Genomic DNA, 22269 nt, shown 5'->3' with positions numbered 1-22269 from the left:
CTGACGGTTTGAGGGGTTTAGCGTTTTCAACAGCAGACTGACGGTTTGAGGGGGTTTAGCGTTTTCAACAGCAGACTGACGGTTTGAGGGTTTAGCGTTTTCAACAGCAGACTGACGGTTTGAGGGGGTTTAGCGTTTTCAACAGCAGACTGACGGTTTGAGAGGTTTAGCGTTTTCAACAGCAGACTGACGGTTTGAGGGGGTTAGCGTTTTCAACAGCAGACTGACGGTTTGAGAGGTTTAGCGTTTTCAACAGCAGACTGACGGTTTGAGAGGTTTAGCGTTTTCAACAGCAGACTGACGGTTTAGCGTTTTCAACAGCAGATTGACGGTTTGAAGGGTTAGCGTTTTCAACAGCAGACTGACGGTTTTGGGGGTTTAGCGTTTTCAACAGCAGACTGACGGTTTGAGGGGTTTTGCGTTTTCAACAGCAGACTGACGGTTTGAGAGGTTTAGCGTTTTCAACAGCAGACTGACGGTTTGAGGGGTTTAGCGTTTTCAACAGCAGACTGACGGTTTGAGAGGTTTAGCGTTTTCAACAGCAGACTGACGGTTTGAGAGGTTTAGCGTTTTCAACAGCAGACTGACGGTTTAGCGTTTTCAACAGCAGACTGACGGTTTGAAGGGTTAGCGTTTTCAACAGCAGACTGACGGTTTTGGGGGTTTAGCGTTTTCAACAGCAGACTGACGGTTTGAGAGGTTTAGCGTTTTCAACAGCAGACTGACGGTTTGAGGGGGTTTAGCGTTTTCAACAGCAGACTGACGGTTTGAAGGGTTAGCGTTTTCAACAGCAGACTGACGGTTTGAGGGGGTTAGCGTTTTCAACAGCAGACTGACGGTTTGAGGGGTTTAGCGTTTTCAACAGCAGACTGACGGTTTGAGGGGTTTAGCGTTTTCAACAGCAGACTGACGGTTTGAGGGGTTTAGCGTTTTCAACAGCAGACTGACGGTTTGAGGGGTTTAGCGTTTTCAACAGCAGACTGACGGTTTGAGGGGTTTAGCGTTTTCAACAGCAGACTGACGGTTTGAAGGGTTAGCGTTTTCAACAGCAGACTGACGGTTTGAGGGGTTTAGCGTTTTCAACAGCAGACTGACGGTTTGAGGGGTTTAGCGTTTTCAACAGCAGACTGACGGTTTGAGGGGTTTAGCGTTTTCAACAGCAGACTGACGGTTTGAGGGGTTTAGCGTTTTCAACAGCAGACTGACGGTTTGAGGGGTTTAGCGTTTTCAACAGCAGACTGATGGTTTTGGGGGTTTAGCGTTTTCAACAGCAGACTGACGGTTTGAGGGGTTTAGCGTTTTCAACAGCAGACTGATGGTTTTGGGGGTTTAGCGTTTTCAACAGCAGACTGACGGTTTGAGGGTTTAGCGTTTTCAACAGCAGACTGACGGTTTGAGGGGTTTAGCGTTTTCAACAGCAGACTGACGGTTTGAGGGGTTTAGCGTTTTCAACAGCAGACTGACGGTTTGAGGGGTTTAGCGTTTTCAACAGCAGACTGACGGTTTGAGAGGTTTAGCGTTTTCAACAGCAGACTGACGGTTTGAGGGGTTTAGCGTTTTCAACAGCAGACTGACAGTTTGAGAGGTTTAGCGTTTTCAACAGCAGACTGACGGTTTGAGAGGTTTAGCGTTTTCAACAGCAGACTGACGGTTTAGCGTTTTCAACAGCAGACTGACGGTTTGAAGGGTTAGCGTTTTCAACAGCAGACTGACGGTTTTGGGGTTTAGCGTTTTCAACAGCAGACTGACGGTTTGAGAGGTTTAGCGTTTTCAACAGCAGACTGACGGTTTGAGGGGGTTTAGCGTTTTCAACAGCAGACTGACGGTTTGAAGGGTTAGCGTTTTCAACAGCAGACTGACGGTTTTGGGGGTTTAGCGTTTTCAACAGCAGACTGACGGTTTTGGGGGTTTAGCGTTTTCAACAGCAGACTGACGGTTTGAGGGTTTAGCGTTTTCAACAGCAGACTGACGGTTTGAGAGGTTTAGCGTTTTCAACAGCAGACTGACGGTTTGAGGGGTTTAGCGTTTTCAACAGCAGACTGACGGTTTGAGGGTTTAGCGTTTTCAACAGCAGACTGACGGTTTGAGGGGGTTAGCGTTTTCAACAGCAGACTGACGGTTTGAGGGGTTTAGCGTTTTCAACAGCAGACTGACGGTTTAGCGTTTTCAACAGCAGACTGACGGTTTGAGGGGTTTAGCGTTTTCAACAGCAGACTGACGGTTTGAGGGTTTAGCGTTTTCAACAGCAGACTGACAGTTTGAGGGGGTTAGCGTTTTCAACAGCAGACTGACGGTTTAGCGTTTTCAACAGCAGATTGACGGTTTGAAGGGTTAGCGTTTTCAACAGCAGACTGACGGTTTGAGGGTTTAGCGTTTTCAACAGCAGACTGACGGTTTGAGGGGTTTAGCGTTTTCAACAGCAGACTGACGGTTTGAGGGTTTAGCGTTTTCAACAGCAGACTGACGGTTTGAGGGGGTTAGCGTTTTCAACAGCAGACTGACGGTTTAGCGTTTTCAACAGCAGACTGACGGTTTGAGACGTTTAGCGTTTTCAACAGCAGACTGACAGTTTAGCGTTTTCAACAGCAGACTGACGGTTTGAGGGGTTTAGCGTTTTCAACAGCAGACTGACGGTTTGAGAGGTTTAGCGTTTTCAACAGCAGACTGACGCTTTAGCGTTTTCAACAGCAGACTGACGGTTTGAGGGGTTTAGCGTTTTCAACAGCAGACTGACGGTTTGAGGGTTTAGCGGTTTCAACAGCAGACTGACGGTTTGAGAGGTTTAGCGTTTTCAACAGCAGACTGACGGTTTAGCGTTTTCAACAGCAGACTGACGGTTTGAGGGGTTTAGCGTTTTCAACAGCAGACTGACAGTTTAGCGTTTTCAACAGCAGACTGACGGTTTGAGGGGTTTAGCGTTTTCAACAGCAGACTGACGGTTTGAGGGTTTAGCGTTTTCAACAGCAGACTGACGGTTTGAGAGGTTTAGCGTTTTCAACAGCAGACTGACGCTTTAGCGTTTTCAACAGCAGACTGACGGTTTGAAGGGGTTAGCGTTTTCAACAGCAGACTGACGGTTTTGGGGGTTTAGCGTTTTCAACAGCAGACTGACGGTTTGAGAGGTTTAGCGTTTTCAACAGCAGACTGACGGTTTTGGGGGTTTAGCGTTTTCAACAGCAGACTGACGGTTTGAGGGGTTTAGCGTTTTCAACAGCAGACTGACGGTTTGAGGGTTTAGCGTTTTCAACAGCAGACTGACGGTTTGAGGGGTTTAGCGTTTTCAACAGCAGACTGACGGTTTGGGGGTTTAGCGTTTTCAACAGCAGACTGACGGTTTGAGGGTTTAGCGTTTTCAACAGCAGACTGACGGTTTGAGGGTTTAGCGTTTTCAACAGCAGACTGACGGTTTTAGGGGGTTAGCGTTTTCAACAGCAGACTGACGGTTTGAGGGTTTAGCGTTTTCAACAGCAGACTGACGGTTTGAGGGTTTAGCGTTTTCAACAGCAGACTGACGGTTTGAGGGGGTTTAGCGTTTTCAACAGCAGACTGACGGTTTGAGAGGTTTAGCGTTTTCAACAGCAGACTGACGGTTTGAGGGTTTAGCGTTTTCAACAGCAGACTGACGGTTTGAGGGGTTTAGCGTTTTCAACAGCAGACTGACGGTTTTGGGGGTTTAGCGTTTTCAACAGCAGACTGACGGTTTGAGGGTTTAGCGTTTTCAACAGCAGACTGACGGTTTGAGGGTTTAGCGTTTTCAACAGCAGACTGACGGTTTTAGGGGGTTAGCGTTTTCAACAGCAGACTGACGGTTTGAGGGTTTAGCGTTTTCAACAGCAGACTGACGGTTTGAGGGTTTAGCGTTTTCAACAGCAGACTGACGGTTTGAGGGGGTTTAGCGTTTTCAACAGCAGACTGACGGTTTGAGAGGTTTAGCGTTTTCAACAGCAGACTGACGGTTTGAGGGGGTTAGCGTTTTCAACAGCAGACTGACGGTTTGAGAGGTTTAGCGTTTTCAACAGCAGACTGACGGTTTGAGAGGTTTAGCGTTTTCAACAGCAGACTGACGGTTTAGCGTTTTCAACAGCAGATTGACGGTTTGAAGGGTTAGCGTTTTCAACAGCAGACTGACGGTTTTGGGGGTTTAGCGTTTTCAACAGCAGACTGACGGTTTGAGGGTTTAGCGTTTTCAACAGCAGACTGACGGTTTGAGGGGGTTAGCGTTTTCAACAGCAGACTGATGGTTTGAGGGTTTAGCGTTTTCAACAGCAGACTGACGGTTTGAGGGGGTTAGCGTTTTCAACAGCAGACTGATGGTTTGAGGGTTTAGCGTTTTCAACAGCAGACTGACGGTTTTGGGGGTTTAGCGTTTTCAACAGCAGACTGACGGTTTGAGGGGTTTAGCGTTTTCAAAAGCAGACTGACGGTTTGAGGGGGTTAGCGTTTTCAACAGCAGACTGATGGTTTGAGGGTTTAGCGTTTTCAACAGCAGACTGACGGTTTTAGGGGGTTAGCGTTTTCAACAGCAGACTGACGGTTTGAGGGTTTAGCGTTTTCAACAGCAGACTGACGGTTTGAGGGTTTAGCGTTTTCAACAGCAGACTGACGGTTTGAGGGGGTTTAGCGTTTTCAACAGCAGACTGACGGTTTGAGAGGTTTAGCGTTTTCAACAGCAGACTGACGGTTTGAGGGTTTAGCGTTTTCAACAGCAGACTGACGGTTTGAGGGGTTTAGCGTTTTCAACAGCAGACTGACGGTTTTGGGGGTTTAGCGTTTTCAACAGCAGACTGACGGTTTGAGGGTTTAGCGTTTTCAACAGCAGACTGACGGTTTGAGGGTTTAGCGTTTTCAACAGCAGACTGACGGTTTTAGGGGGTTAGCGTTTTCAACAGCAGACTGACGGTTTGAGGGTTTAGCGTTTTCAACAGCAGACTGACGGTTTGAGGGTTTAGCGTTTTCAACAGCAGACTGACGGTTTGAGGGGGTTTAGCGTTTTCAACAGCAGACTGACGGTTTGAGAGGTTTAGCGTTTTCAACAGCAGACTGACGGTTTGAGGGGGTTAGCGTTTTCAACAGCAGACTGACGGTTTGAGAGGTTTAGCGTTTTCAACAGCAGACTGACGGTTTGAGAGGTTTAGCGTTTTCAACAGCAGACTGACGGTTTAGCGTTTTCAACAGCAGATTGACGGTTTGAAGGGTTAGCGTTTTCAACAGCAGACTGACGGTTTTGGGGGTTTAGCGTTTTCAACAGCAGACTGACGGTTTGAGGGTTTAGCGTTTTCAACAGCAGACTGACGGTTTGAGGGGGTTAGCGTTTTCAACAGCAGACTGATGGTTTGAGGGTTTAGCGTTTTCAACAGCAGACTGACGGTTTGAGGGGGTTAGCGTTTTCAACAGCAGACTGATGGTTTGAGGGTTTAGCGTTTTCAACAGCAGACTGACGGTTTTGGGGGTTTAGCGTTTTCAACAGCAGACTGACGGTTTGAGGGGTTTAGCGTTTTCAAAAGCAGACTGACGGTTTGAGGGGGTTAGCGTTTTCAACAGCAGACTGATGGTTTGAGGGTTTAGCGTTTTCAACAGCAGACTGACGGTTTGAGGGGTTTAGCGTTTTCAACAGCAGACTGACGGTTTGAGGGGGTTAGCGTTTTCAACAGCAGACTGATGGTTTGAGGGTTTAGCGTTTTCAACAGCAGACTGACGGTTTGAGGGGTTTAGCGTTTTTAACAGCAGACTGACGGTTTGAGGGGGTTAGCGTTTTCAACAGCAGACTGACGGTTTGAGGGGTTTAGCGTTTTCAACAGCAGACTGACGGTTTGAGGAGTTAGCGTTTTCAACAGCAGACTGACGGTTTGAAGGGTTAGCGTTTTCAACAGCAGACTGACGGTTTAGCGTTTTCAACAGCAGACTGACGGTTTGAGGGGTTTAGCGTTTTCAACAGCAGACTGACGGTTTGAGGGGTTTAGCGTTTTTAACAGCAGACTGACGGTTTGAGGGGGTTAGCGTTTTCAACAGCAGACTGACGGTTTGAGGGTTTAGCGTTTTCAACAGCAGACTGACGGTTTGAGGGGTTTAGCGTTTTCAACAGCAGACTGACGGTTTGAGGGGGTTAGCGTTTTCAACAGCAGACTGACGGTTTAGCGTTTTCAACAGCAGACTGACGGTTTAGCGTTTTCAACAGCAGACTGACGGTTTGAAGGGTTAGCGTTTTCAACAGCAGACTGACGGTTTGAGGGGTTTAGCGTTTTCAACAGCAGACTGACGGTTTGAGGGTTTAGCGTTTTCAACAGCAGAATGACGGTTTAGCGTTTTCAACAGCAGACTGACGGTTTGAAGGGTTAGCGTTTTCAACAGCAGACTGACGGTTTAGCGTTTTCAACAGCAGACTGACGGTTTAGCGTTTTCAACAGCAGACTGACGGTTTAGCGTTTTCAACAGCAGACTGACGGTTTGATGGTTTAGCGTTTTCAACAGCAGACTGACGGTTTGAGGGTTAACGTTTTCAACAGCAGACTGACGGTTTGAGGGTTAACGTTTTCAACAGCAGACTGACGGTTTGAGGGTTAACGTTTTTAACAGCAGACTGACGGTTTGAGGGGTTTAGCGTTTTCAACAGCAGACTGACGGTTTGAGGGGTTTAGCGTTTTCAACAGCAGACTGACGGTTTGAGGGGTTAGCGTTTTCAACTCAAGCTGCCAAACTGACGCCATCAGAGAAGGAACGCCATTCCAGACCAGAAGCAACTTTACAGATTTAGATTACCACGAAAAACTGTTTTTTTCTGTGTATAACTGCTTGCACGGAATAATTGTTCACCACAAGACTAGTAATATGCGCTAAGTAAATAGGGTCAATTTTAATTTCATGACGACTTTAAGCTGGACTGTGACACTATTTTCTTCTGAAAACAAACTTTGTTACATTATTTTCCTGTTATTTCTGTAAAGCTGATTTGAAACAATCTGTATTGTAAAAAGCGCTATATAAATAAAGCTGACTTGACTTGACACACACACACACACACACGCACACACACACTCTCTCTCTCTCTCTCTCACACACACGCCCGAGGAGTCGAGAGTCACAGACACCAGACGATCACACAGTTTCTGAGATGCGAGTCCTTCTGTTGCTACTGTCTCTCGGGTCGGTGTGTGTCGCTCTGGACCCGGTGTGTGTCGCTCTGGATCCAACGCCGCTAACGGAAGCAACGGTAAGAAGGAACTTGTCTGTCTTTGCATTACATTTCTTTGATTATTCTGAAAGTTGTGCAACATGAGCTTGTTTTCCTGTCTCTCAGGTCTATCTGAAGCGATACGGTTATTTATCTTCCTCATCCAACGCAGCTCATCAGGGGCTTCAAACAGAGCAAATGAATGAGGCTCTTCGGTATCTCTCTCACACACACACACGCACACACACACACACACACATGTCAGAGGGGTAAGCTGTGCCACTTTTTTTTTTGATTGTCAAATATCATCCTGTAGACCGTTTACATTTCAAATAAAAAAATTAACTTAAATGATAAAGTGAACCCAACTGTTCCAAAGTCTTGTTCTGCCACATGAAAAACTGTTCTGCGTTCTGCCGAGGAATGGGCTGACACAGCTTATCCCGCTCTCCTCCACAGCTGAACGGATCTCTTTTCCTGAGATCAACACAACACATAAACACAGACCCACCATCACTAACCCTGTTTCAGACTCTTCCAGAAGGTGACGGGGTTACGGGTGACGGGTCGACTGGACGGGCGAACGCTGGTCATGATGAGATCCGCTCGCTGTGGGCTGAGAGACGCCTTCAACACGCTGGAGTATCGCCTCCTGGGTGCGTCTCAATCAGTGGAGGATCCATGTCTGTCACTGCCTCATTTACAGTCATTTAACATTCTTCATGATATCTTGCACTATGTATTATGTTTGGTTTTGTTCAGTTTGCCTGAAACTGCTCTTATCTACGCAAGGCTTGTTCTCCAGCAGAACAGAGTCGTTATGCCGGTCCACTGAATGTCAATGATCTCTGACTCAAGCCTTGCATAAATTACATTACACCACGTTAAGACTGTGTCTTTATAACTAGTCTGACCAACTAGCAATACAAATTAGACCAAAATACCTTTATATATCAGTAGTGTAGGGAAGTAACTAGTTACATGTAACCGAGTTTCGTAATTTATTTAGAAAATAAATGTAACTGTAATCCGTTACACTGTTGCGGAGAAAAAAAAAGTGAAATTAAATTACAGTTACTTATTAAAATGTTAACAATTACAAAAGATGTTACATCTGAATATTTTCTGTAAAAAGCTAGGATTTGTTGAATAATATTAATTTGCTGCTTTGCCTGTTTTTGATGTGCATGATGCCTCCTGTCATTTAAAGGCTGTTTAGTAAAGCGATGCTATTCTGATGCTTTTGATTGGTTCTGTTGTTTCTATTTGCAGCGCAACACGTCTGCCAATTATATCAATCCACATTACCGCTGAAAGCTTTCGGCTACAACCTGTCTGAGATTTGCCACCATGGCGAGTGATAAAAATGCTTTCCAGTGCTGGAAATATAAAAATAATTTCATCCAGAAATCTGTATTTACCCTCAGATTGATCTCAAAGAAAAAAAAGAGGTGCTTAAGTCTGATTTTGAAAGACGGACAGTATCAGCGTTAAGCACTACTGTACGGTTAACCCTGCCTGGGTTAAATGTTTGAAAATGATTAAAGGGTTAGTTCACCCAAAAATGAAAATTCTGTCAGTAATTACTCACCCTCATGTTGTTCCAACCGCGTAAGACCTTCGTTCATCTTCGGAACACAAATTAAGATATTTTTGATGAAATCAGAGCTATGTTATGTCTCACTCCTCCATAGGCTGCTATGTGACCGAAACTTGCTGGCCCAGAAAAGTTATTAAAGAGATCATTAATATAGTCCAAGTGACTCCAGTGGCTCAATCTTAAGTATATCAAGCGACGAGAATACTTTTTGTGCGCAAAAACAAACAAAAATAACGACTTTATTCCACTTTTCATTTCCTTCTCTCTGGGCCTCGTAGTGTTTTTGCGCTGCGCGTCTGTGTTGCACGTCATCACGCATCACACACATGACCGGAGTCAGCCAATAGTGAGCCTACGTGGTGACGTGTACACAGACGCGCTGCGCAAAAACACTACGCGAACCAACTAGAGGCCCAGAGAGAAGGAAATGAAAAGTGGAAAAAAAGTCGTTATTTTTGTTTGTTTTTGCGCACAAAAAGTATTCTCGTTGCTTGATATACTTAAGATTGAGCCACTGGAGTCACTTGGACTACATTAACGATCTCTTTAATGACTTTTCTGGGCCAGCAAGTTTCGGTCACATAGCAGCCTATGGAGGAGTGAGACATCTTAATTTGTGGATATCTTAATTTGTGTTCCGAAGATGAACGAAGGTCTTACGCGGTTGGAACAACATGAGGGTGAGTAATTACTGACAGAATTTTCATTTTTGGGTGAACTAACCCTTTAACAGTTGAAAACGTTTGAAAGAAATTTAGAAAAGTAATCAAATGTAATCAGTTACATTACTTTAATAAAGTAACTGAAATAGTTGCACTACTTAATACATTTTAAATAGGGTAACTTGTAATATGGAACCTATTACATTTCCAAAGTCAAGTTAAGTCACCTTCATTTATATAGCGCTTTTTACAATATAGCTTGTTTCAAAGCAGCTTTATAGTGATAACAGGAAATTCATGCAACAAAGATTGTTTTAGCTGTGCAGCAGATCTAGAAAAAAAATCATTGTCCAGTTTAAGTTAGTTTAGATTGATTCACTTATGTTGCAAAAATCATTAGTTACTAATTTAGGAGCTGCTAACACGACACCGTTTTAACTGAAAACAGAAAATTTTTAATGCGTTCATTTACATGACAACAGTGTTTTGGTGGCCAGAGAACGCAAACTTGGAAATAGTGTTCAAAGTGCACGTTTTTTAAAACAAAAGTCACCTTGCCAACACTGTATGTAAGTGACTTAAAAAAGAAGAAAAAGGTGACCCTTGTAAGCCTAGTGTAAGCGGTGTGTTCACCGGCCACAGGTCACTGGCGTAAGAAGAGACTGACCTATCACATCCACAACCATCCTATTCCTCTGGGTTGGGTTCGGACTCAAGAAGCGATTCGGTCCGCCTTCAACTACTGGAGCGCCGTCTCTCAACTTCACTTCCGAGAGGTCAGCGGAGGTCACGCGGACATCCAGCTCTCCTTCCACAGAAGAGGCCAGGGATGCCCCGTTCCTTTTGACGGACCAGGTGACACTCTTTTACAAAACACATTTCCAGTAACATTAGCTGTTAGTGTTTGAAATGACATTTCAAAAAAGCATTTAAGGCATGTAATGTATTTTTGTAAAATATGCCTTGTCCGTTCAGAAAAATGTAATGTAAAAAAAATGTAAATGTAAATATCAGGAAATTTCAAATGGATGATGTTGAAATATGTCTGTTTGGGCACAAACGTTTGTTGAGCTTGTGCTGATGCGTATCTGTTGCTCTGGGGGTTCAGGGCAGGTTTTGGGTCACGCCGAAGGCCCGGAGTCTGGCACGGTTCACTTCGATGCCGATGAGGTGTGGACGGAGGGGAGGAGTTACGGAACAAACTTGCGCATCGTAGCCGCCCATGAGATAGGCCACGCCCTTGGACTGGGCCACTCCCAGTTCCACAACGCACTCATGGGTCCGGTGTACACGGGGTATCAGGACGGTTTCAGACTGCACCATGACGACATCCGTGGAATCCAGACTCTGTACGGTAAGAACATGGACTCGTGTTTCCACTGTGTCCACATGACTGAAGTTTAACCACAGACCGAAAGATTATTTATATCACCTCTCTCAGGAAAACCTGTGGAAAGACCATCCGCTGCTCAGAGAAAGCCTAATGCGCATCCGTCTGTCCCGAACCCCTGCTCCACGGCGCTGGACGCCCTCATGCTGGGTAACAGAACAGCCGATCTCTGACCCGTCCAACACCTGATGCGGGTCATTCAGCCTCACGTCTCTGTGCTTCTCTCTCCTCTCTCTGAAGGACCTCTCCACAAGACTTCTGCTTTCAGAGGTCATTACATGTGGACCGTCTCAGATTCCGGTCATGACGCTCCCGTTCAGATTAATGCCCTGTGGAAAGAGCTGCCCGGCAATATCAATGCAGCTGTTCACTCACGAAGAACCAACAAGTCCTATTTCCTTAAAGGTGAAGTGTAAACCAACACAGTGTTGAATTCAATAAGATCTGCTAAAACAGAAATACATTTGCAATTATAAAGTACAAATAAAAACATGTACTTTCAATATAGAACAGTTTTGAGGTGTGTATGTTGCATTTATTATTAATAATAATAACAACCAGTTGTACCTGATTGCTACAGGAGATAAAGTGTGGAGATACTCTGGCTTTAAACTGGACCATGGATACCCGAAACGACTCCGTATTCCCGCCGACATAGACGCTGCGTTCTTTCTCAGCAGCCGTCGAGCGCTCGTCTTCATCAAGGTGACAGAATCCTGCACAGAGAACCTTCTGTTCTGGTAATCAGCTCAGAGTCATTCTTTAAACAAGCATAAGCAACAATCGTCTGTTCTTTAGGGATCGGATTACTGGCTTTGGGATGAACTGGGGTCCGGTAAACTCCTGCTTCAGCCCAGACCTGTGTCCCAGCTCATCGCCGGCTTGCCCTCGGATCCGGACGCAGCCGTGGCCCGGAGCGACGGAGGGGTGTTCGTGTTCCGAGGCGAGCAGTACTGGAGCGTGAGTCCCGCACTGATGCTGGACGAGGGTTATCCACGCCGCGCCAGAGAGCCGTGGATGCCGTGTGACGACTAGCGCTGCAGAGTCCTAATCGCTTTACTCAAGAATTATTTTCATGTATATTATCTTCATATCATACATCCAAAAGGGCATCATTACAGAAAAGATAAGACATATTACGAAATCATTGTCAACAGTTCATTAGTAATCTCTGTTTTTTTTAACATGAGCATATACTTATGCATGACTGTAACAGGTGTATTAGAGGCTTGTGGATTCATCTGTTAATCATTCGACTGAGTATTAATAAAAAGGACTGATACTAAGTGTAAATGTTTTAATGGGTAGAAATGGCATCATTTTCAGTGATGAATTAGTCAGTGCTGAGATAAACGCATTTAATTTAAGATTTAAAGGAATTGAGAAAACCTGTCCTTGTGTCTTTCCCAACACTTTCATTTTTCGGTGGAAGTGAAGGGGAATGACGCACGAGATCCATGATGTGCTCTGCTTTTGGAAAAATTTAAATAAGCTCCATACATGCCTAAAAGACACCATAAAAGTGGTCTTCAAAGTTCATCCAATTCATGCTTGAATCAAGACTCAATATATTTTTGAGTCTGTTTCTTGCATAACGCATCTGTTACAGAAGCAGACTCAAGAGAAGGAGATTACTGAGCGGATGAACTGAAAGCAGGGTTAGTGGTAAGTGCAATGATACTCTGGAGAGGGGGATGCTGGAGGTGAATATTATGTTTCTTCTTACAGGTGAGATGACTGGTAGATGATATGGTGGATGGCAGGAACTCTGAACAGCAGTGGACTTGGAGACACGGAGGAAGGACGAGACACTGGAGGAACAACACTGAGGAGAATGGAGGCGAGACGCTGGAGGAGAATGGAGACGAGACGCTGGAGGAACAACACTGAGGAGAATGAGACGAGATGCTGGAGGAACAACACTGAGGAGAATGAGACGAGATGCTGGAGGAACAACACTGAGGAGAATGAGACGAGATGCTGGAGGAACAACACTGAGGAGAATGGAGACGAGATGCTGGAGGAACAACACTGAGGAGAATGAGACGAGATGCTGGAGGAACAACACTGAGGAGAATGGAGACGAGACGCTGGAGGAACAACACTGAGGAGAATGAGACGAGATGCTGGAGGAACAACACTGAGGAGAATGAGACGAGACACTGGAGGAACAACACTGAGGAGAATGGAGACAAGACGCTGGAGGAACAACACTGAGGAGAATGAGACGAGACGCTGGAGGAACAACACTGAGGAGAATGGAGGCGAGACGCTGGAGGAGAATGGAGACGAGACGCTGGAGGAACAACACTGAGGAGAATGAGACGAGATGCTGGAGGAACAACACTGAGGAGAATGGAGACGAGACGCTGGAGGAACAACACTGAGGAGAATGGAGGCGAGACGCTGGAGGAGAATGGAGACGAGACGCTGGAGGAACAACACTGAGGAGAATGAGACGAGATGCTGGAGGAACAACACTAAGGAGAATGAGACGAGACGCTGGAGGAACAACACTGAGGAGAATGAGACGAGACGCTGGAGGAACAACACTGAGGAGAATGAGACGAGACGCTGGAGGAACAACACTGAGGAGAATGGAGGCGAGACGCTGGAGGAGAATGGAGACGAGACGCTGGAGGAACAACACTGAGGAGAATGAGACGAGATGCTGGAGGAACAACACTAAGGAGAATGAGACGAGATGCTGGAGGAACAACACTGAGGAGAATGAGACGAGACGCTGGAGGAACAACACTGAGGAGAATGAGACGAGACGCTGGAGGAACAACACTGAGGAGAATGAGACGAGACACTGGAGGAACAACACTGAGGAGAATGAGACGAGACACTGGAGGAACAACACTGAGGAGAATGGAGACGAGACACTGGAGGAACAACACTGAGGAGAATGGAGACGAGACGCTGGAGGAACAACACTGAGGAGAATGAGACGAGACGCTGGAGGAGAATGGAGACGAGACGCTGGAGGAACAACACTGAGGAGAATGAGACAAGAAACTGGAGGAACAACACTGAGGAGAATGGAGACGAGACGCTGGAGGAACAACACTGAGGAGAATGGAGACGAGACACTGGAGGAACAACACTGAGGAGAATGGAGACGAGACGCTGGAGGAACAACACTGAGGAGAATGAGACAAGAAACTGGAGGAACAACACTGAGGAGAATGAGACGAGACGCTGGAGGAACAACACTGAGGAGAATGGAGACGAGATGCTGGAGGAACAACATGGAGGAGAATGGAGACGAGATGCTGGAGGAACAACACTGAGGAGAATGAGACAAGAAACTGGAGGAACAACACTGAGGAGAATGGAGACGAGATGCTGGAGGAACAACACGGAGGAGAATGGAGACGAGACGCTGGAGGAACAACACTGAGGAGAATGGAGACGAGACACTGGAGGAACAACACTGAGGAGAATGGAGACGAGACGCTGGAGGAACAACACTGAGGAGAATGAGACAAGAAACTGGAGGAACAACACTGAGGAGAATGAGACGAGACGCTGGAGGAACAACACTGAGGAGAATGGAGACGAGACGCTGGAGGAACAACACTGAGGAGAATGAGACAAGAAACTGGAGGAACAACACTGAGGAGAATGAGACGAGACGCTGGAGGAACAACACTGAGGAGAATGGAGACGAGACGCTGGAGGAACAACACTGAGGAGAATGAGACGAGACGCTGGAGGAGAATGGAGACGAGACGCTGGAGGAACAACACTGAGGAGAATGGAGACGAGACGCTGGAGGAACAACACTGAGGAGAATGAGACGAGATGCTGGAGGAACAACACTGAGGAGAATGAGACGAGACACTGGAGGAACAACACTGAGGAGAATGGAGACGAGACGCTGGAGGAACAACACTGAGGAGAATGAGACGAGACGCTGGAGGAACAACACTGAGGAGAATGGAGGCGAGACGCTGGAGGAGAATGGAGACGAGACGCTGGAGGAACAACACTGAGGAGAATGAGACGAGATGCTGGAGGAACAACACTGAGGAGAATGGAGACGAGACGCTGGAGGAACAACACTGAGGAGAATGGAGGCGAGAAGCTGGAGGAGAATGGAGACGAGACGCTGGAGGAACAACACTGAGGAGAATGAGACGAGATGCTGGAGGAACAACACTAAGGAGAATGAGACGAGATGCTGGAGGAACAACACTGAGGAGAATGAGACGAGACGCTGGAGGAACAACACTGAGGAGAATGAGACGAGACGCTGGAGGAACAGCACTGAGGAGAATGGAGGCGAGACGCTGGAGGAGAATGGAGACGAGACGCTGGAGGAACAACACTGAGGAGAATGAGACGAGATGCTGGAGGAACAACACTAAGGAGAATGAGACGAGATGCTGGAGGAACAACACTGAGGAGAATGAGACGAGACGCTGGAGGAACAACACTGAGGAGAATGAGACGAGACGCTGGAGGAACAACACTGAGGAGAATGAGACGAGACACTGGAGGAACAACACTGAGGAGAATGAGACGAGACACTGGAGGAACAACACTGAGGAGAATGGAGACGAGACACTGGAGGAACAACACTGAGGAGAATGGAGACGAGACGCTGGAGGAACAACACTGAGGAGAATGAGACGAGACGCTGGAGGAACAACACTGAGGAGAATGAGACGAGACGCTGGAGGAGAATGGAGACGAGACGCTGGAGGAACAACACTGAGGAGAATGAGACAAGAAACTGGAGGAACAACACTGAGGAGAATGGAGACGAGACGCTGGAGGAACAACACTGAGGAGAATGGAGACGAGACACTGGAGGAACAACACTGAGGAGAATGGAGACGAGACGCTGGAGGAACAACACTGAGGAGAATGAGACAAGAAACTGGAGGAACAACACTGAGGAGAATGAGACGAGACGCTGGAGGAACAACACTGAGGAGAATGGAGACGAGATGCTGGAGGAACAACATGGAGGAGAATGGAGACGAGATGCTGGAGGAACAACACTGAGGAGAATGAGACAAGAAACTGGAGGAACAACACTGAGGAGAATGGAGACGAGATGCTGGAGGAACAACACGGAGGAGAATGGAGACGAGACGCTGGAGGAACAACACTGAGGAGAATGGAGACGAGACACTGGAGGAACAACACTGAGGAGAATGGAGACGAGACGCTGGAGGAACAACACTGAGGAGAATGAGACAAGAAACTGGAGGAACAACACTGAGGAGAATGAGACGAGACGCTGGAGGAACAACACTGAGGAGAATGGAGACGAGACGCTGGAGGAACAACACTGAGGAGAATGAGACAAGAAACTGGAGGAACAACACTGAGGAGAATGGAGACGAGACGCTGGAGGAACAACACTGAGGAGAATGAGACGAGACGCTGGAGGAGAATGGAGACGAGACGCTGGAGGAACAACACTGAGGAGAATGAGACGAGACACTGGAGGAACAACACTGAGGAGAATGAGACGAGACGCTGGAGGAACAACACTGAGGAGAATGGAGACGAGACGCTGGAGGAACAACACTGAGGAGAATGAAGACGCTGGAGGAACAACACTGAGGAGAATGGAGACGCTGGAGGAACAACACTGAGGAGAATGAGACGAGACACTGGAGGAACAACACTGAGGAGAATGAGACGAGACACTGGAGGAACAACACTGAGGAGAATGAGACGAGACGCTGGAGGAACAACACTGAGGAGAATGGAGACGAGACGCTGGAGGAACAACACTGAGGAGAATGGAGACGAGACGCTGGAGGAACAACACTGAGGAGAATGAGACGAGACGCTGGAGGAACAACACTGAGGAGAATGGAGACGAGACGCTGGAGGAACAACACTGAGGAGAATGAGACGAGACGCTGGAGGAACAACACTGAGGAGAATGGAGACGAGACGCTGGAGGAACAACACTGAGGAGAATGGAGACGAGACCCTGGAGGAACAACACTGAGGAGAATGGAGACGAGACGCTGGAGGAACAACACTGAGGAGAATGGAGACGAGACGCTGGAGGAACAACACTGAGGAGAATGGAGACGAGACGCTGGAGGAACAACACTGAGGAGAATGGAGACGAGACCCTGGAGGAACAACACTGAGGAGAATGGAGACGAGACGCTGGAGGAACAACACTGAGGAGAATGGAGACGAGACGCTGGAGGAACAACACTGAGGAGAATGGAGACGAGACGCTGGAGGAACAACACTGAGGAGAATGGAGACGAGACGCTGGAGGAACAACACTGAGGAGAATGGAGACGAGACGCTGGAGGAACAACACTGAGGAGAATGAGACGAGACGCTGGAGGAACAACACTGAGGAGAATGGAGACGAGACGCTGGAGACGAGACGCTGGAGGAACAACACTGAGGAGAATGAAGACGAGACGCTGGAGGAACAACACTGAGGAGAATGGAGACGAGACGCTGGAGGAACAACACTGAGGAGAATGGAGACGAGACGCTGGAGGAACAACACTGAGGAGAATGAGACGAGACGCTGGAGGAACAACACTGAGGAGAATGAGACGAGACGCTGGAGGAACAACACTGAGGAGAATGAGACGAGACACTGGAGGAACAACACTGAGGAGAATGGAAACGAGACGCTGGAGGAACAACACTGAGGAGAATGAGACGAGACGCTGGAGGAACAACACTGAGGAGAATGAGACGAGACGCTGGAGGAACAACACTGAGGAGAATGAGACGAGACGCTGGAGGAACAACACTGAGGAGAATGGAGACGAGACGCTGGAGGAACAACACTGAGGAGAATGAGACGAGACGCTGGAGGAACAACACTGAGGAGAATGAGACGAGACGCTGGAGGAACAACACTGAGGAGAATGGAGACGAGACGCTGGAGGAACAACACTGAGGAGAATGGAGACGAGACACTGGAGGAACAACACTGAGGAGAATGGAGACGAGACGCTGGAGGAACAACACTGAGGAGAATGAGACAAGACGCTGGAGGAACAACACTGAGGAGAATGGAGACGAGACGCTGGAGGAACAACACTGAGGAGAATGAGACGAGACGCTGGAGGAACAACACTGAGGAGAATGAGACGAGACGCTGGAGGAACAACACTGAGGAGAATGGAGACGAGACGCTGGAGGAACAACACTGAGGAGAATGAGACGAGACGCTGGAGGAACAACACTGAGGAGAATGGAGACGAGACGCTGGAGGAACAACACTGAGGCGAATGAGACGAGACGCTGGAGGAACAACACTGAGGAGAATGGAGACGAGACGCTGGAGGAACAACACTGAGGAGAATGAGACGAGACGCTGGAGGAACAACACTGAGGAGAATGTAGACGAGACACTGGAGGAACAACACTGAGGAGAATGAGACGAGACGCTGGAGGAACAACACTGAGGAGAATGAGACGAGACGCTGGAGGAACAACACTGAGGAGAATGGAGACGAGACGCTGGAGGAACAACACTGAGGAGAATGAGACGAGACGCTGGAGGAACAACACTGAGGAGAATGGAGACGAGACGCTGGAGGAACAACACTGAGGAGAATGAGACGAGACGCTGGAGGAACAACACTGAGGAGAATGGAGACGAGACCCTGGAGGAACAACACTGAGGAGAATGGAGACGAGACGCTGGAGGAACAACACTGAGGAGAATGGAGACGAGACGCTGGAGGAACAACACTGAGGAGAATGGAGACGAGACCCTGGAGGAACAACACTGAGGAGAATGGAGACGAGACGCTGGAGGAACAACACTGAGGAGAATGAGACGAGACCCTGGAGGAACAACACTGAGGAGAATGAGACGAGACGCTGGAGGAACAACACTGAGGAGAATGGAGACGAGACGCTGGAGGAACAACACTGAGGAGAATGGAGACGAGACCCTGGAGGAACAACACTGAGGAGAATGGAGACGAGACGCTGGAGGAACAACACTGAGGAGAATGGAGACGAGACGCTGGAGGAACAACACTGAGGAGAATGGAGACGAGACCCTGGAGGAACAACACTGAGGAGAATGGAGACGAGACGCTGGAGGAACAACACTGAGGAGAATGAGACGAGACCCTGGAGGAACAACACTGAGGAGAATGAGACGAGACGCTGGAGGAACAACACTGAGGAGAATGGAGACGAGACGCTGGAGGAACAACACTGAGGAGAATGGAGACGAGACCCTGGAGGAACAACACTGAGGAGAATGGAGACGAGACGCTGGAGGAACAACACTGAGGAGAATGGAGACGAGACGCTGGAGGAACAACACTGAGGAGAATGGAGACGAGACCCTGGAGGAACAACACTGAGGAGAATGGAGACGAGACGCTGGAGGAACAACACTGAGGAGAATGGAGACGAGACGCTGGAGGAACAACACTGAGGAGAATGAGACGAGACGCTGGAGGAACAACACTGAGGAGAATGAGACGGGACACTGGAGGAACAACACTGAGGAGAATGGAGACGAGACGCTGGAGGAACAACACTGAGGAGAATGGAGACGAGACGCTGGAGGAACAACACTGAGGAGAATGGAGACGAGACGCTGGAGGAACAACACTGAGGAGAATGGAGACGAGACGCTGGAGGAACAACACTGAGGAGAATGGAGACGAGACGCTGGAGGAACAACACTGAGGAGAATGGAGACGAGACGCTGGAGGAACAACACTGAGGAGAATGAAGACGAGACACTGGAGGAACAACACTGAGGAGAATGAGACGAGACGCTGGAGGAACAACACTGAGGAGAATGAGACGGGACACTGGAGGAACAACACTGAGGAGAATGGAGACGAGACGCTGGAGGAACAACACTGAGGAGAATGGAGACGAGACACTGGAGGAACAACACTGAGGAGAATGGAGACGAGACGCTGGAGGAACAACACTGAGGAGAATGGAGACGAGACGCTGGAGGAACAACACTGAGGAGAATGGAGACGAGACGCTGGAGGAACAACACTGAGGAGAATGGAGACGAGACGCTGGAGGAACAACACTGAGGAGAATGGAGACGAGACGCTGGAGGAACAACACTGAGGAGAATGGAGACGAGACGCTGGAGGAACAACACTGAGGAGAATGGAGACGAGACGCTGGAGGAACAACACTGAGGAGAATGAGACGAGACGCTGGAGGAACAACACTGAGGAGAATGAGACGAGACACTGGAGGAACAACACTGAGGAGAATGGAGACGAGACGCTGGAGGAACAACACTGAGGAGAATGAGACGAGACGCTGGAGGAACAACACTGAGGAGAATGAGACGAGACGCTGGAGGAACAACACTGAGGAGAATGAGACGAGACGCTGGAGGAACAACACTGAGGAGAATGGAGACGAGACGCTGGAGGAACAACACTGAGGAGAATGGAGACGAGACGCTGGAGGAACAACACTGAGGAGAATGAGACGAGACGCTGGAGGAACAACACTGAGGAGAATGGAGACGAGACACTGGAGGAACAACACTGAGGAGAATGGAGACGAGACGCTGGAGGAACAACACTGAGGAGAATGAGACGAGACGCTGGAGGAACAACACTGAGGAGAATGGAGACGAGACGCTGGAGGAACAACACTGAGGAGAATGAGACGAGACGCTGGAGGAACAACACTGAGGAGAATGAGACGAGACACTGGAGGAACAACACTGAGGAGAATGAGACGAGACGCTGGAGGAACAACACTGAGGAGAATGAGACGAGACACTGGAGGAACAACACTGAGGAGAATGGAGACGAGACGCTGGAGGAACAACACTAAGGAGAATGGAGACGAGACGCTGGAGGAACAACACTGAGGAGAATGAGACGAGACACTGGAGGAACAACACTGAGGAGAATGAGACGGGACACTGGAGGAACAACACTGAGGAGAATGAGACGAGATGCTGGAGGAACAACACTGAGGAGAATGAGACGAGACACTGGAGGAACAACACTGAGGAGAATGAGACGGGACACTGGAGGAACAACACTGAGGAGAATGAGACGAGATGCTGGAGGAACAACACTGAGGAGAATGGAGACGAGACACTGGAGGAACAACACTGAGGAGAATGGAGACGAGACACTGGAGGAACAACACTGAGGAGAATGAGACGAGACGCTGGAGGAACAACACTGAGGAGAATGAGACGGGACACTGGAGGAACAACACTGAGGAGAATGAGACGAGATGCTGGAGGAACAACACTGAGGAGAATGAGACGAGACACTGGAGGAACAACACTGAGGAGAATGAGACGGGACACTGGAGGAACAACACTGAGGAGAATGAGACGAGATGCTGGAGGAACAACACTGAGGAGAATGGAGACGAGACACTGGAGGAACAACACTGAGGAGAATGGAGACGAGACGCTGGAGGAACAACACTGAGGAGAATGGAGACGAGACACTGGAGGAACAACACTGAGGAGAATGAGACGAGACACTGGAGGAACAACACTGAGGAGAATGAGACGAGACGCTGGAGGAACAACACTGAGGAGAATGAGACGAGACGCTGGAGGAACAACACTGAGGAGAATGGAGACGAGACACTGGAGGAACAACACTGAGGAGAATGAGACGAGACACTGGAGGAACAACACTGAGGAGAATGGAGACGAGACACTGGAGGAACAACACTGAGGAGAATGAGACGAGACACTGGAGGAACAACACTGAGGAGAATGAGACGAGATGCTGGAGAAAGATCGCTGGAGATATCAGGTAGTAAGTCGTAAAGGCAAGGTCAGTAGTCCTCTTCATACAAACGAGACCAGACAATGAGCTGTGGTGAAGTGTGTGTATAAATAGAGGCAGTGATGAGGTGCAGGTGTGTGTGATTAGAACTCAGGTGAGGGAGTGCGCTGTGACTGGCTGGTGTGAGAGCCTGGCAGGTCTGGAACAGCATCATTAGATGGCAGCTTGTTTGTAGACGTGTTTGTTGGTCTGTCTTCCATTGTTTAATCAAAATGTTATAATTATAGTTTTTTCAGGTGAGTGCGACCAGACAACGTAAAAAAAAAAAAAAACGTATATTGTTTTTTTTTGTTTTATTTGTGTTGCTACACGACTTTGTGGATATCTGGGACTGGTGTGCCTTTTGGTGTTGAGAATCCTGCCGAAAGCAGCGAGAGGGATCGTGAAGTAACTGCGCTTTGTCAGTGGCATGATCTGAGTGCCGGGACTGCCCCGGGATTGTGTAGTGATCATGGCCCGATGCTCCGGCTATCCTGGAGAGACATTTCTTGTGAATCGTTATTCTCTTCTGGAGATGTATCGTGTGGACTACGCTGCTTGTGGTCGCACGGAAACGGGAAATTCTCAGCCTATGCGATGCCTACCTGTTGTAAAGATCTGACGACGGAAGGCCCAGCAAGGACATTGTGGTTAGCTCTCATCTTGCTTCGATTATC

The 22269-nt window shown here is 48.1% G+C and overlaps 1 protein-coding gene across 1 annotated transcript; it reads left to right on the top strand.

The window, feature by feature from the left end:
* Window positions 1-7108: 7108 nt before the first annotated feature.
* On the top strand, window positions 7109-11855 carry LOC308680421 (matrix metalloproteinase-19-like; the record flags this gene model as incomplete). Its single annotated transcript, XM_081348548.1, has 9 exons — window positions 7109-7207; window positions 7295-7383; window positions 7700-7824; window positions 10073-10285; window positions 10539-10784; window positions 10872-10970; window positions 11061-11225; window positions 11401-11525; window positions 11619-11855. 9 exons carry the CDS (start codon window positions 7109-7111, stop codon window positions 11853-11855), a joined length of 1398 nt encoding a protein of 465 aa, XP_081204674.1.
* Window positions 11856-22269: the final 10414 nt, after the last annotated feature.

This window comes from Scardinius erythrophthalmus (assembly GCF_964197995.2).
Source record: "Scardinius erythrophthalmus genome assembly, chromosome: 20".
Taxonomy (NCBI): Eukaryota; Metazoa; Chordata; class Actinopteri; order Cypriniformes; family Leuciscidae; genus Scardinius; species Scardinius erythrophthalmus.
This window is presented reverse-complemented; position numbering and strand designations above follow the sequence as displayed.